This window comes from Fistularia commersonii, chromosome 4 (assembly GCF_037954325.1).
Source record: "Fistularia commersonii isolate RoL2024-O1a breed Wild chromosome 4, RoL_Fcom_v1.0, whole genome shotgun sequence".
Classification (NCBI taxonomy): domain Eukaryota; kingdom Metazoa; phylum Chordata; class Actinopteri; order Syngnathiformes; family Fistulariidae; genus Fistularia; species Fistularia commersonii.
The window spans coordinates 10,224,237-10,240,108 of NC_141287.1; the positions used below are offsets into that span (position 1 = coordinate 10,224,237).

At 38.7% G+C, this 15,872-nt stretch overlaps 1 protein-coding gene across 1 annotated transcript; it reads right to left on the reverse strand.

Moving 5' to 3' along the window:
• Positions 1 to 464: 464 nt before the first annotated feature.
• Positions 465 to 14,666, reverse strand: morc3a (MORC family CW-type zinc finger 3a). Its single transcript, XM_086145248.1, has 19 exons — positions 14,534 to 14,666; positions 10,742 to 10,814; positions 10,016 to 10,148; positions 9,604 to 9,830; positions 9,178 to 9,334; positions 8,650 to 8,794; positions 7,647 to 7,775; positions 7,415 to 7,534; positions 7,242 to 7,339; positions 7,068 to 7,175; positions 6,850 to 6,975; positions 5,658 to 5,726; positions 5,039 to 5,075; positions 4,872 to 4,967; positions 4,607 to 4,667; positions 4,456 to 4,525; positions 2,419 to 3,514; positions 1,762 to 1,949; positions 465 to 1,634 (listed from the first exon to the last, which is right to left on the reverse strand). Exons 1-19 carry the CDS (start codon positions 14,570 to 14,572, stop codon positions 1,466 to 1,468), a joined length of 3,141 nt encoding a protein of 1,046 aa, XP_086001374.1. The 5' UTR covers positions 14,573 to 14,666; the 3' UTR covers positions 465 to 1,465.
• Between the last annotated feature and the right edge of the window lie 1,206 nt (positions 14,667 to 15,872).

Here is a 15,872-nt window from a genome sequence, read left to right on the forward strand (position 1 = left end):
CTCACCAGCTCCAGTACCACTTCACCCATGGGAGTAGCTTAGCAGACCGTGGCAAAGACTTCATACTGATTATGCAGGGCCATTTATGGGACAAATATTTTTGATCATAGTTGATGTCCATTCCAAATGGGTGGATGTTTACCCAGTAACCATTTCGACATCTACCCTCACAACCGAATGATTATAGAGGAGTGTTAGCAATCATAGAATACCAGAATATTGTGTGCAGAATCCAAAGAATTTATGCAAAGAAAAGGAATCGAGCACATCACCTCTGCACCTTATCATGCTTCATCCAATGGCTACGCTGAGTGCACAGTGCAGGCATTCTAGGCAATGATGAAGAAGGCCTATGAGGGAAGCATCAACACCAAAGTTTCAAGAGTGCTGTTTTTTATTGTATCGAACCAGGGTCCATCACGGGGCAGTTAGGAAGTTAAGATCCAAGATTTCCAGGGTCATAACCAAAACCACAGTCTCCTTTCTATTACAAGGTCATGCTGGGAGATAGCAACATTATGCAGAAATGTGAGCCAGATACAGGCAAGACCTGGAAACAATGATGTGACAAAACCAAAGATCAGAGAGCCTTTAGGACTGTGGCCAGCAGCAAAAGGAGCACCTTCAAGAATACCAGGCCAGAGTAAAGCAGCTGTGTTCCAGAGATATTTGAACTCCTCCACTTGGGGCAGAACCTCTGCAAAAACCAGAAAAGTTTTTGCTACTTTTTTCATTGCTGGAATATTCCTTCGGGGGGGGGGGCAGCGATAGAGACTGAAACTGATGGGCGATTGAACACATTAGTAGTCAACAGGATCAGTTTTATTTTAAAGCAGTTGTTTTCTTGAACACAATTAGACAATTTTCCAGGTATGGCTATGTATTTTTCAGTTTGTTTGAAAAATACAGATATGAAGAGGAATTCATCAACTTCGATAATAAGATCTAAAGCCATTGAAAGATGGCTTACAGATCTTAGAATTAAGAGGATGTATTTCATGTCATATTGTTTATTATAATTTCTTGCCCTGTCTTGTAAAATACATTTTATGAAAAAAAAAAAATGAACACTTACAAAAAAGGAATCTGATACTTAATGGGAAAATAGTAATAACAAATTAAATGTATGACAAACCCATTTAAATGATAATTTTTTTGCACTGATTATATTTATGACGATTAAGAACTGTTAGGTACCATTGCAAGGCTTGCTTTCTCCTTCTTTTTTTTAAGAGACGTGTTGGTCAGCCTACACTTACTCCAAAAAAATCAAATGACCATGATTAAAAGATTGTCATCAGAGAAGTATGAAGGACTTTTTTTTGTGGTTAATTGTGGAGGGTAACGTTGAGGTGTTTTAATTAGTTTCAAGCATGACAAAACTCATAAAATTTACTGCATATACATTTCAGTTGTAAATCTGAAAGATAATACACCCTCAAATAACCACTACAAAAAATTTCACTCATGAGACTGAATTATTTTTGCACCAGTCGAGTTTCACAGGTCCAGCAGAGAGCACCTGTTCCAGTATCTCATCGATTACATTGCATTGGAAATTCACTTGGCCGAGATCCAGATCAGGCATGCAGGTGATGAGAATACGCCCGACATTCTGACGCAGCTCAATCAAACTGGGAGAGAGAGAAATAGAAGAGAACCTCAAATGTATATTGCCATTGTTTTGTATAATTGAGTATAAATAACACAAGGGGATATGCATCAATAATTTTGAGATAAAATACTAAGTAATTTATAAACCTTGTCAATGTTTCAGAAATTGTCGAAGACGTAGCTGTCTCATCAAACTCTGCTGGATTTGCTTCTTGAATGTCATTGTTTCTCACATTCGCTGTATTTTCTCCTTGTTCTTCCCTCTGCTGTTGTTTCAACCTGAGCTCTTCACACTGGGATGTAAGGTTTGCTTTTTCCTCCTCCAGACGAGCAACCTGGTTGGGAAGCAGAGAAGAAAACCACAGGAGAAAAGGAAAAGAATCCACAACAATCAGAAAAAAAATCTCATCGAGCAATTCAATTAAATTCATAGTGTCATCTTTTCTTTCTATGCAGCATCAGTGAGTTCGTCCATGAAGAACCAGCTGTACTAACTATCCATTAGCTAATAGTCATCATTTGAGAGATGTATTAGAGTAAGCCCCAAAAAGCTAAGGTCAATTGCTTCTGGAAGTATGTGTATCAAAAAATAGGTATGCATCTAAAATCCAGAAACATCATTACATTTTTTCAAATCATTTTTAACACATGGGGACTTTACATATCATTGTATATAAGAACATATTGAAAAGGACTTGCTTTTGCTGATTGTCAAAGGCAGATAGGAAAGGCAGAAAGCAGTAATGCACAAGGAGCCTTTTCACTACGAGATCAAAATAAATCTGTACCTCATTTGGTTCTCACCTTGGCATACAGTTTATCCATCTCCGTGTTTCTTCGTTCCTGTTGCCTGATAATATGGTCAACTTCAAGTGCAATCTCATCTGTGTCATTTTCCACAATGTGAGAAGTACTCCGTCCATTCCTATATGCGGCAAGTGAAGCCTCTTTGTCCTGAATCAGCTCAGCAACTTTCTGATTGGCCTTCTCAAACAGACTTTTGTAGTCTCTCTCCTCTGTTTCTACTGTCTGGCAGGCTTGGTGAGAGGTTTCCTTCTGTACACGTATGAGAAACTTATCCCCAAGATTTCCCAGCTGATTATTCTGTAGCTTGGCCTGCTCTTTAAGTGAATCTCTTTTGAGAGCTACGGTCTGTATGAGCTCCACTTGCAAGTCTTGCTCTGCTTGGACCATTTTACAAGGGTGATGTGGCAATGAACCTGCCTCGAAAAAAACATCTGCATAGGAAGGCCCAACTTCTTCATCACCATTGAGATAAGGATTGATTTCATTCTGTTGTATTTGGTTCTCACTGTGGGGGTACCTGTTGATTTCTTGTTTAAATGAGCTTTGATCAGTATTTATACTTGCATCTGAAATATGTTTTTTGCCAGTTGTGTTCGATGTACTATTCCCCACTCCTTCAATTTCACCTTGGTTGATTACTTTCTCTGTCATTTCTTCCTTAACCGAAGGAACATCGGTCTGGGTAGTAGTGCTGGTCATCTTTAAAGGCTGGGCAGGTAAGTAACTACATCCAGTCTCAGGTAAACCCAAAGAGACTTTTGCCACAGTATTTGTTTCAGAGATGTCATCTACATCACTGTTAGAATCCAACTCCTGACTTATTACAGAATCAATTTTGTCTTCCTCAATATTCACTGTATTTAAATTAAGCCCATGAGTTTTTGCCTTGGGGGTGCTGCAAGTCTCAAAGGTGTAAAGGTCGTCATCTGTTTCGTCGTCTTCTTCTGGAGGGACTGGGGAGGCGACAACAGCTTTGGGGAATAGGACTTCTAATTCTGCTGATGAAGTTCCATCTGATGTCTCTTGATGGGGGCCACTGACCTTTGCTTTTTTGTGTGTTCTTTGTGGGTTACCAGGATGTGTTCTTTTTCCACTAAAGTGTACACAAAACAATGTTAATAAACATGTTAAACCTAGAAGCATGGATATTATAAAAAGACAGTCCACTCTCTGATATCTCCAGGAAAATCTTGAGAGGTGGATGTATGTTCTGGAAAGGGGAGGAATGATGGTTAGTCACAAGATAGAATATATGTGTGGGAATGAGAGGAACACAGGTGGAACGGTGAGGCTACAAGGAGTACAGATCGAGATGTTGGAGCGCTTCAAGTACTTAGGGCCAACAGTCCAGAGCAACGCAGAGTGTGGAAAAGTGGTAGAGAAACAGGTTCAAGCAGGTTGGAATGGGTGGAGAAATGTGTCAGGGGTACTATTTTGATAGAAGACTAGAATGAGCCAGAATGAAAGGAAAGGTGTACAAGACAGTCGTGAGACCAGCGATGCTGTGTGGTGTAGAAACAGTGACAATGTCCAAAAGACAGAAGGCAGAGCTGGAGGTCGCAGAGATGAAGATGTTGAGGTTCTCTTTGGGAGTGACCAGGATGGATAGGATCAAGAATAAGTCCATCGGCGGGACAGCACATATTAGATGTTTTGGAGAGAAGGTCAGAGAAACCAGACTGGGATGCTTTGGTCATGTACAGAGAAGGGATTGTGAAAATATTGGTACAAGGATGTTGTGGTATGAACTGCCAGGCAGGAGGTCTAGAGGAAGGACAAGGAGAAGATTTATGGAAGTAGTGAGAGAGGATATGAAGTTAGCTGATATGAGAGAGGAGGATACAGAGAATGTGGTTAGATGGAAAAGGTTGAAGGTTGCGGTGGTGACCCCTGAAGGGAAAACTAAATGGAAAAGAAGAAGTCTCTATGGTATCTCCAAAATGATACAGTAAGGGGGATTCACTTGACATTTTTTCTTATTTTGGAATAAACAGACCCTTTTAAACAAATAGTGGAAAAAAATTTTAATCTAACCTCTTGTATGTTGACAGAGAGTATATTTCAGAAATAACTGGCAGACCATTGGTGGTTATGGGGCTGCAGTCTGTAGAGGGAGACATTTGTTATTGCTTTTATTGCTCAAACTTAGCTCGCTGTCACACAAACATACACACATACATATCACCTGCTTCTGAAAAGATGGAAGCTGGGGTTGGAGTTCTGGGAGTCGAAGGGGACTGGGCAGGCTTAAGAAAAATGGAAAAAAAAAATTATTAAGAGAATTTTATTTGAGACTTGGCTTTGTTTTGAGCGATTCCTTTTTTTGAACATACATTTCAAACAATAACATGTATTTTTATCATCACAAGCAAAAAAAAAAACACCCATTACTGTATAACAAATCAATTAAGCCACTACATTAATCCATCTTATCTTTGTCAAATACACACTGATTGATGGTGTTGGTTTCGACCTCCCTGCTGTTGGAGCTGCTCATTCTGCCTGGCAAGTTGCTGCTTTTCGTGAGTCCTTTGAGCTTCCTCGATCTAAAAAACATTTCAAATCCAAAGAATGACCAAAGAGAGAGGATCAGGTGACAATCATGGTGTGGCCATACCTGTCTTTGCTTTTCTTGCTTCTTATCTTCTCTCTTTCTGTGTATGCAACAGTGAGAAACATAAATATGAATTAATTGTTTTATGCTGCAAATACTGAAGCTAATATATTCTCTACATATACAAGATGCATTTTTAAGATTAATACATTCTATATATACCAACAATGAAAATTTTAGACCCCACTGTGAATTGACCTGACTGTACATATGTATACGTACACACACACACACACACACACACACACACACACACACACACACACACACACACACACACACACACACACACATACACACACATACACACACATACACACACACACACACACACACACACACACACACATTGTATATGTTTGTCCATTTCCTCTCATTGCCTTCACTATCTCACAGGCCACTTTACTCATTTGAGATACTACTTATTTAAATTGCACTTTGTATCATGTCCATTACCTGTTGTCCAGGCATGCTTCATCTTAATGTCCGTAGGGTCCCTGTGCAATTTAATACCGGAGCCAAATTTTTTCTATGTATTAAGATACTCCACCACGAAAGTGGATTCTGAATTTGGTTTTGATCCAAAAAGAAGAAGCATGTTTTTAAAGTAAATAGAACCCACTTTTGTTTGTAGGTTTTTTGGTATGAAGTTTGATCCTCATCCTCAGGCTCCTCAGGTACAAGGCAGCTCCTGGTAACACAAAGTTTAAAAAAGTAAGGTGCCTCTTTCATCCAAATGGCTTTAATAGAAGCAGCAAAGGGCTCTGTTTCCATCTTGTGAATCTGTGTATGGGTTATCATTGCAATACTATCTGGGTCAGCTATGACCAAAGAGAAAGTTAAGTGGACTGGCTGGTGATTTTTTTGACACTATAATGTTTAAACTGCAAGATGGAGTCACCAAATTTGAGAATTATGTAGTTAAACTCAGTCTAAGGTTGATGATAGTAGCTGTCCAAACTACAAGCACCAAAAACTCAACTGGTGATACAGCGATAACTGCAAACTTGTAAAATTGACGTGCCATTCTCCTGTAGTCAAGATGTGTCTATTCTGGTGGTCAGTCACTATTTATTTGTGAATATTCATGGCTACGAACTTAAATTCATTTGGCACAAATCTATAACATATAGTATGTGTTGAGTATGGGTTTCTGGTTTTGCCAGTCTTCTTCAGAGTCGGTGGTTTGCAGGCCCAACATACAGCAATACCATTTTTTATTGATCTATGTCTGAAAATAGTAGTACTCCAAGCACATTAAATAATTTTCACAATAACTGAAAAGGAAAAAAGGAGATGAGGCAGCAGTGTGGTGTGTGTTGTTCATGGTCTTTTTCTGCAATACATTAAAATTGAAAGTACTGGTACTCATAACATTGTAAAAGCAATCTGTGCAAAGCAGCTGCTACCTTCGACATGTTTCAGGTTGGAACATATTGAACATAATTTTTAACGTCTTGATGGTGGGATTGTTCTTTTGCACTTTTCAAATCATCAAGTCATCAAAAGATTTAGGCAGTTTTACTAATAATTTAAGAGGACCAGTCATAAACCACACTGTTCAGCATTTAACTGCAAATAAAATTCTGTAACTTAATGTTGATGATGCAAAAGTCCTTGGTGTGCAATTATGATTACTGCTTTAATAGTATAAATGATACTACACAAGAAATAGTTTTAATTATATATTTGTAATTTGGGATTTATGGGTATGTCGTCCTGTTATAATGATATATATCTAATATAAGATGGACTTTATTGATCCCACGACGAGGAAATTCATTTGTTGAAGGACAATCGGATGCTTAGCTCACCTGAATTGGGGATCAGGATTCAGGTAGCAGGACCATTTCTCTGGCAGCTTGTCGCAGTCAATTTCATCTGGGAGTTTGCGCCAGGACAAACAGTCATCACACTGCACCCAGTTCTGATCTGGTTTCCTGTTTACATTCAGACAAAAACTGTCAAACTACTGTTACATATTTTTGTAAAATAAGATGATTAGGCAATACATAACAGGCAAAGTACTAACGAAGTATCTTCCACCGCTTCAGCACGGTTTGGATCCTCTTTACTTTTTGTGTAACGGATTTCATTCCAATATTCCTCAAGTTTGATCCCCAAACTGGTCATGGTTTTCCTGCAAATTGAGCTATTTAGCTTTTTTGGTTTTCAGACAACATTCAGACCAAAGAAAGACTACAACCTGTACTTGTCATTCTCCATAAAGTTCTGTTTGTTGTGGGTAGGATCCAGAAAGTTACATTCTATGACTCCAATGACTCCAACACCTTTGTTGTTGGCCTGTTGAGTGAATGAGATTCGATAATCATCTTCAATTCCACATACCATGAAAGAGATGGTTCAAAATGAACTCACCTTGAGCTGGCAGCCTACACGTTCATAAGCTTTTATGAGGCGATTCTTGTGATACATCATAATGCCATAATGGTCTTTGTTTTTTGTGTTATAACCAAAAGTAATGGGAATTCCTCTGGACTACAATGACACTTAAGGAAAATAGAAACAGCTCAGACAAAAACACTTGGAATGCCTTTTATACAAAAATCACTACCTCCCACATGTAAAAGTGCTTCTCATGAAAGGATACCAGAAAAAGGGGCTTGTAGCTGTCCTTTCTAGTTTGAGCCAGACACTTTGTGATAAGCAGTGTTTTCACCTTTTGACCACGTATGATGATTTTCATCCGAGGCTTCAGGTACAGTATACAACAATATGCCTGCAACCATTGAAAACACTTAAAAAGAGGAGGCAATTTCAAGTAATATCTAATACAAAGTATACATATATAAAATTGTATTTGGAAAGAAAAAAACAAGAGTTAAATGCAATTGGTTCAGCTTCACCAATTAAAAAAGAGCTATATGTTGATATAAAGAGATGCCAACAGAATACTTAGGGTTCTTCCTCCGTTCAATAATAAGATTTAACACGGTATGGGATCATGATATAATTTTTGCCGTATAACTAGTCCTTGCCTGTGTTGCTCTCGGGTTAAAGGTATGCAAGAATATTTCTTTATGTTTTCAAAGAAAACTTGCAACAGGAAATAAAAGGTATTCACCTATACAAGTTTACAACTGACAATTTTAATTTTCTAGGCCGTAGAATATACATTACGCCAGTCTAAATCCATTCTGTTGCAAATAAAGATTTAGGTCTGGGTCTTAAAAAGGATGCAGTCAGCTAGTTCCCATCATTTACTTAGTTTATGGTTACCCCGTAGCTGCCCCATCGCCTCACCAGCACGAAGCCTTGATTTGCTATTTGCTTAGAGAACTGGTTCTTGTCATGCAAGACAAGAGAGGGGGGCTGCAAGCGTGTCTCACTACTCACAGTAAATCCCAGAAAAGGCCTCAATAGTGTAATTTTCCCACTACTGCAGAAATCACATTCGACTTGTTCACAAGTTCAAAGGTGAAAATATTAAGATAATCCTTTCTTAGTACCAAAGCTGGAAAACAGCCCCTTTATTCTCCAGAAAGACTGATTAGTGGAGCAAATTATTGGCTAGACATTCAATTTTGATTGATCTTTAATTATAAAAATTAGATTCTTATGTGCAACAATTTGTATAAATATGCATTCAATACCCGCAGTGAGTAATGACTTTCAGGAATGTGCATTTCACTTTTTTGCTTAGTTTGAGGAGTCTGTATCGTGGCATCACAGATGTCAGTGGCAAGTTGGATATCATACTTGTCCGTCTGAAAGTCAAATTCTGGTCCAAATAATGTCCTGTTGAATAAAAATGTTTAAAAAAAAAATCAATTGTTTGCTGCTGACAGAGACAAATACATGGTTGTATCACATTTAAAAAGACACTTCACTATCACATATCAAATAATGAGAAAAATAAGGCAATTTCATTAGATTAATTATATACTCCAGGAGTTTCAGAGACCAAACATGTAAATGCAAAATCATAATAATGTTTTGTTATGCCCAGCCTCATAATAGGATCTTTGACTGATGAACATTGTTTTTAATACAAACACAATAAAATCAGTTGTGCACATATATTTCATATGTGCACATCGTTGTGCACATATATCCCCCCCCCCCCACACACACACACACACATATACACACAAAAGAGAGAGAAATCACAACTATCTGACCTGCGAAGATTCCAGATGATGATCCGTGTGCCAGTTTTTTTTGTGTGTGACATTGAAGTGATTACATCGATTTCAGTTTGCAGTTCCTGCACAGACTTAAAGGGAGAATGGCACAGAATGTCCTGCAGACTGGCTCTGTATTCCTCTTTTACAAAGAGTAAAATGGACATCAAGGAAATATTATTGAGATTATATGTGTATTAAATGTCGATTTGTGACATATGTCAGTTGTAATTCAAGATGTCTAGCTAAATGTAAATTAAAATTAATCAATAATGAATGACTCGATCCAAACTCTTTTTTTTAGAAAATATAAGATTGTAAATAAGATTCCTTACATGAATTCTTGAGATTCATTATTTTCTCTCTAAGTGTAAGATTTTCTTTATAAATGAAGCTGCTTTCACTTTTGTAGTTAAAGGATATAGTCATTTGCTTCTGTTTTCTCAAAGCAGGCAATAGGTACAAGGATTTGCTGGGCATGTATATTTTCCAGGTAGGTCTGAGAGAGCAACCCAACACATGCGGTGTCCTTTGACTTGGAAAAGACGATGGCGTCTTTGCCAAGACGCATCGACCCAGACTTGAAACCATTGCCGTAGACACCGATGGGCTGAATGCCATTTACAGCAGTCTTGTCACTGTAACCAAAGCTAGAGAAGTACATAGTTTTTGTGAGTTAGTGACACATTTCATGGTTGTAACTAGCCAAGGTATCATGGCAACCATATCTATAACTTGTATTTAGTGACTGCGCAATCTTCCGATCATTCTAATACCAAGGATGACTCTGCAATGTAATCAATAATCTCAAACGTCGACCAACAGATCCCTTTACCTGAGCATTTTATGCATCTTTTCATGATCCAGACCATTTCCATCATCCATGAAAGTCAGACAATCTTTGTCTTTCATTATCGTATTATCAATCCAGAATTTGGTGGCTCTGACATCTGGGTCGATGGCGTTGTCTTTCAAGAGAAATAGACAGACTCATATATCCAAAGAATGTATGTTCATTGCACTGAAACATTTCCAAGCTGGATTGATTTAGAACATGTACAAACAGCTACAGAGAAGGAATTTAACAGAACACAAAAAAGAAATTGTAGATTCATTGTTGTTTTATTGCTTTTTAAGATACATTTAGTGGGATTTACATTTACCTTAGTCTTTTATTGAAGAAAAGACAACCCAATTTAGACAATCTTGTGGATAAAAGATAGTCTTGCTACATACATTTGAGCAATTTGCAATTCCAGTGTTAAGTGTTAATTCTGGTAATTCAACAAGAAACTGGTCTCAGTCCTATACAAAGGGCCACAGGATTAAATAGTCCCTTGATTCTGATTACATAAAAGAAGGCCCAAACATTGCAAAGTCTTTTCACATTATAATGTCAGAGCATATGGCTCTCTGAGTTTAAGATGGATTACATGAAAATACTGTTTCATTCATTTCTGCATGGTTTAGTTGCTTTGGCAGGGCTGTGTAAAGCGGTTTTTTGGTAAACCGAAATAAAACTTGTGTTTCTCCGACACTGAACATCATGATGATGACTTACCTATGAGCTCTGCAATGGCACTGAAGGGCCAGGTGTGGCTGGTAGAATTGCTATGAAGGTATTTGGGACAAAGCTACAAAGGGAGCAAATTAGGACATTTGTTATACTCTGCATGCAGTAGATACTCATGATGATTAAACAAAAACCTTCCAAGACAAATAGTTTGTGGGGGATGACTATGTTGAAGGCAGAGCAGTAGTCCACAAAGAGCATCCTAATGTCGGAGTCTTTGTTTTCAAGGTGTGAGAGCGAGTAATGGAGGGTGGTGGCTAAGGGTTTGTGCTCTTACCCATCTTAGTCAACTCAAAGTTACTTTTTAGGTAAAAAAACATTTGACCAGTGACAGAGCTATGTTACCATTTGAGGTAAACCGATCAAGGAAGACATTAACATTCTCCGAATGACCTCCAGGCAGATCATGGTGCCTGTTTGATGTCAAAATATTTTTACATAATCAAGATGGCGTCAACAGAATAATCTTTTACATGATCATTTTTGACAAGTTTAATTAACTTAATCAAGACTTTAACTTAGTTTAATGTTTTAACAATAACTTAATAATTCATAAATAATCTAGATTTAGTTTATTCTAGAGTATGTTTCACTTCTCATCCAAGAGCCTTCTTTGGTGTCAGTTGACCTATGGGAGGTTTCCAGGAAATACTGTAACTGCTGGGGTTGGAGTTGGACAAAGCTTCAAGTTAAAGAGGGCTTATGATGTTAGTGAGTGAAATGATTTACAAAAGAAACTCATTATTTCCCATATGTAGCCTCAGCCAAACTGCTACTTAATAAAGGGAAGCATCCATGGATAGTTATCATATCTTTTTATTTTTAAAAAGTAGTAGATTTTACTGATCTTCTATGATATGACTCAGGGGAACCTGCTCTTATTTCTTGTAGAAAACCCTATTTTTTGTTCGTTTTTGGTCAATTATGGGCTGCTTAAAAGAAGGGAATGCATAATTGTGTGTTACTTCTTTTCTTCAGCACAGTAAATCATCTGCCTCTATCAAACCTCATCTTGCGCACCCTCTTCTTTTACAACATCTAAGTTCATGTGCTCATCTACTACATCTAGAAGTCTCCTGTTTGGTCTTCTTTAAGGCCTCCTGCCTGGCAATTTCAACCTCAGCATCCTTCTATCAATATATTTACTATCTCTCCTCATAACTCATTTATTAAACATTAGCAAACATTACCCCATTCCAATCTGCTTGCAAATGTGTCTCTATTTCTCACACTCCCCATTGCTCTGGACTGTTAACCCCACAGTAAGTACAGAAAATCCTCCATCTCCTTCATCTACTCCCTGGAACCTCTACATTCAATAAGGGTCCCTCTAGTTACAATATATGATTCTGTTCTGCTGTATATAATCTTCATTCCCTTCCTTTCCAAGGCCTATCTCCAACTGTCTAGATTTTCTTCCACCTACTCCCCGCTTTCTCTACAGTTCACAATGTCATCTGCAAGCATCTTAGCCCATGGAGACTTCTGTCTAACCTCATCTGTAAACCTGTCCATCACCATAGCAAAGAACCACCTCCACCTAACAGTCCTCTGTCACCCCTATGGCACATTTCACCCCTGTTTTACAAGTGTCAGACATGTCCTGCACCACTCGAACACACGTCTCTGCCACTCCAGATTTCTTCATACAGTGCCACAGTTCATGTCATGTGCTTTTTCTAAATCTAAAAATGCATAGTGCCCGCTGACATTATCTGTGCTTTTCTATCAACAATTTCAAAAGCAAGGACTGCATCTGTAGTAAGCCTACTCTTTGTGGCATGAAACCATTAAAATGTTACTTCCACTCCACTTCCACCAGAAAGGAAGGGCGCGTGCCCATGAATCGTTATGATACGTAGGACTGTGTGTAGGTGCTCTTGTATTCCCTGTCAATGTGACATTGAGATATGCACATCGAATACAGTAAGTTGTTACATTACATTACATTACATTACATTGCATTTGGCAGACTCTTTTATTCAAAGCGACTTACAATAGAGGACATAGGGACTGCAAATACACTTGCAAATACACGATGCACAGGAAATGTACAGAACAGTAAGCTTGGGTTAGTGAGGGTTTTTTTTTTTTTGACAGACACACAAACGTACACACACACACACACACACACACACACACACACACACACACACACACACACACACACACACACACACACACACACACACACACACTGCATAGCCTAACTTGCTGCCAACCTGATCTGGGGCATCAGCACAGTAAAAAGTCCTGAAAGAGAAACGTTTTTACCTATTGTTAAGGTTTATAATGACAGTGATGGGCTTTTAAAGTTTCACAGCAGTAGCCCTTGTGGTCAAACCTGTTACTCAGTAATGGAAATAAAACTCTCTTGTTCAGAAGGCAAAATTGTTTAGTACTTGTGTGAATAAAACACCATTAGAATTTGATGAATTGACTGTAGGTGTAAAACAGTATGTGCCCATGCTTTCAATGAGGCGCTGGAGTTTTATTACGGACCAAAAATAAAACTGCCAAACTGCCAGGCAGCAAGATCACCCATTGCAAAACCAACACAAGCAAAGCTACTTTGGTAATATGTGGTAGTCAACCACTTTTTTAAAGGCCCTAGGCAATGGCAGTATTTTTTTGCATCATTTTGCACCAAGTTGTGCTGTAGAGTTTTCAGGCCAAGGCGTAAAGCTGGAAGGGACAGTAGATTAGCCGAGCCCCAACACTTCACTGATCTTTCATCTGCAAATCTGTCAATTGCAGCAAAATGTCTAACAGCTTGAGAAATTAACAAATGTTTAACAATGAGTCGAGTTGAAGAAGGCCCCGGGGTTACGGCAGAGTTGAGTACGTAGAGCTTTACTCTTCATGAAGATCAGCAGCCTGAGCTCTCCCACAGAACAACAATTTCAACAATTTCCTTCGGGATAAATAAAGATATTCTTATTATTATTCTTAGAACAACTGGGTTCACAATATCCCAACACTTTTCTTTATACACGTCATGGGTCAGTGTGGTGTTTTCCTCTGACCAATGAGCATCTGGACACAGCTTTTTTTCTGTTTTAGGTGTTTTCTGCTCGTGTTATGTCCATCTCTCCTTGACCGCTACTATTCTGAACCTCAGTCATATTGGTATCAACTTATTTTGGGTTTGGCTGCTATTATAATGGGTTCAGCTCCTGAGAACTATTGACCATCATATCAAATTTGATAAACATGTTACCCTTGTTGCGGTCAGATTTTTTAATAGCGTCTTCTTCTTTTCTTACTATTGTAGAATAAGAAAATTACCATCATCATTCTTAACCTGTAACCTGTAACCCTATACATCGTATCCTCTCTCCCACCAACTAAGATGACCTTCTCTCCAAAACATCTAACATGTGCTGCCCCTGGATTCATTTCCGATCCTATCCATCCTTGCCACACCCAAAGAGGACCATAACATCTTCATCTCTGAAACCTCCAGCTCTGTATGTTGTGTTTTCATCATTGTCACTGTTTCTGGGCTATACAGCGTCACTGGTCTCAGTGGTCTCACTGGTATTATACACCTTTCCTTCCATTCTGGCAAATTGTAATCTATTGCACGCCAGATTCATCCGGGCTAGCTGGTGATCTTATTAACGTGTTTTGTGTACTTTTTGACGTGAGCTAAGACATTGAAACAAATAGCACGATATTTTTGTCACTCATCTGTCTAATACTGCATGTTTGTAACTCTTCGGTAACTCAACAGTCAAGTTTTATATTTATGTGTAATATCAAGAAAACGAAACTTACCGTGCTCAAGGGTACGCCCCGATCAGCTTGGGCAGCCATGTTTCTGATTCGACGGAATCGAAACTTACGATGTCAAAGTCGGAAAACGAATTGATCTTACGCCGAATCTATGGAGTCCAGTGATCTACTGACAGGGCGGAGTGGGAGGCACTTTGCTTGTTTGGGTTTCTTTTCCGGTTCAAGCGTGATTGGTCAACTCTATGACCAATCACGCTCCCTCCTACTCACACTGAGCAGGAGAGTTGGTTAAACACTTATGCAATTTATCCTACAAGCAGCGTGGTAGTCATTATCAATCTATACCTGGGCAGCCTTCTGGACTGTGAGTCGCTCTGGAGTATGACTTGCATCAGTCAACAAATGCATAATGACGAAGAAAAAATAATAATTAATACGTCGTACTGGACTAGAAGTCAAATTTTGGGGGGGAACTTATTTTATAAAATGACAGGCCGAGAACAGACATTTCATCTTGAAAGGAAATTAATAGTAATTACAATAGAACAGAGAACAACAGGCTGAATAGGTGTCTGGTATGTTAATGTAACATATTAAGGATTATTCAGATAACTATAGCACAATCAACGCAACATTACAAATTTACTAAACTCTCGATCTCACTCCAACTCACTAAATCCATTGAATTCTTCATTCTCTGTGCCACTTCTCAGCAACTCTGCCAACTCTGGAGGTAGATGGCACGCCACTTCTTTTGTCTGTTTTTGGGACATTGTTGTCTGTGCTCTGATAGAGGCGGTTGTGTTGTATGAAGCGGTAAAACCAAGAAGGTCCTCCCGCAAAGTCATTTATAGTCATCACCTTGGCAACTACCTGGGCGTGGAGATGACCATAATTGGTCGACCACAGGACATTCGGTGGAGCTGGGAAAAAAAACATAGTTGACTATGACCTATGACCTCATATGATCTATCGATCGATCCATTGTCTAACGAGGCCTATTTAGGCAGCAGTCATAATTAAATTGTCAGGAGTCATCAATCAAAATTTTGACGAAAAGTATGTCAAATATTCTCTCGACAATGAAGTGACATGAAGTTTGTTGGTTTGAAAGAAATTGCAGAGGACAGGGTTGGAAGGAGGCAGATGATTTACAGCGACCCTGGAAGCAAACAGCCGAGCTGAATTAAAGAGGGCTTGTAATGGTAGTAACATACAAATTCCACTATGCTTTTTCGACCTCTCACTTGGACAGTCCAAACAGATCAACATGCAGAACAAATTAAAACCAATGGACAATATTGGACAACAAAACCTTCAGGAGCTACTGTGGTTCAGTGTCATGCCACTGACATGCAGACAGGATGAGCGAGGATTGAAC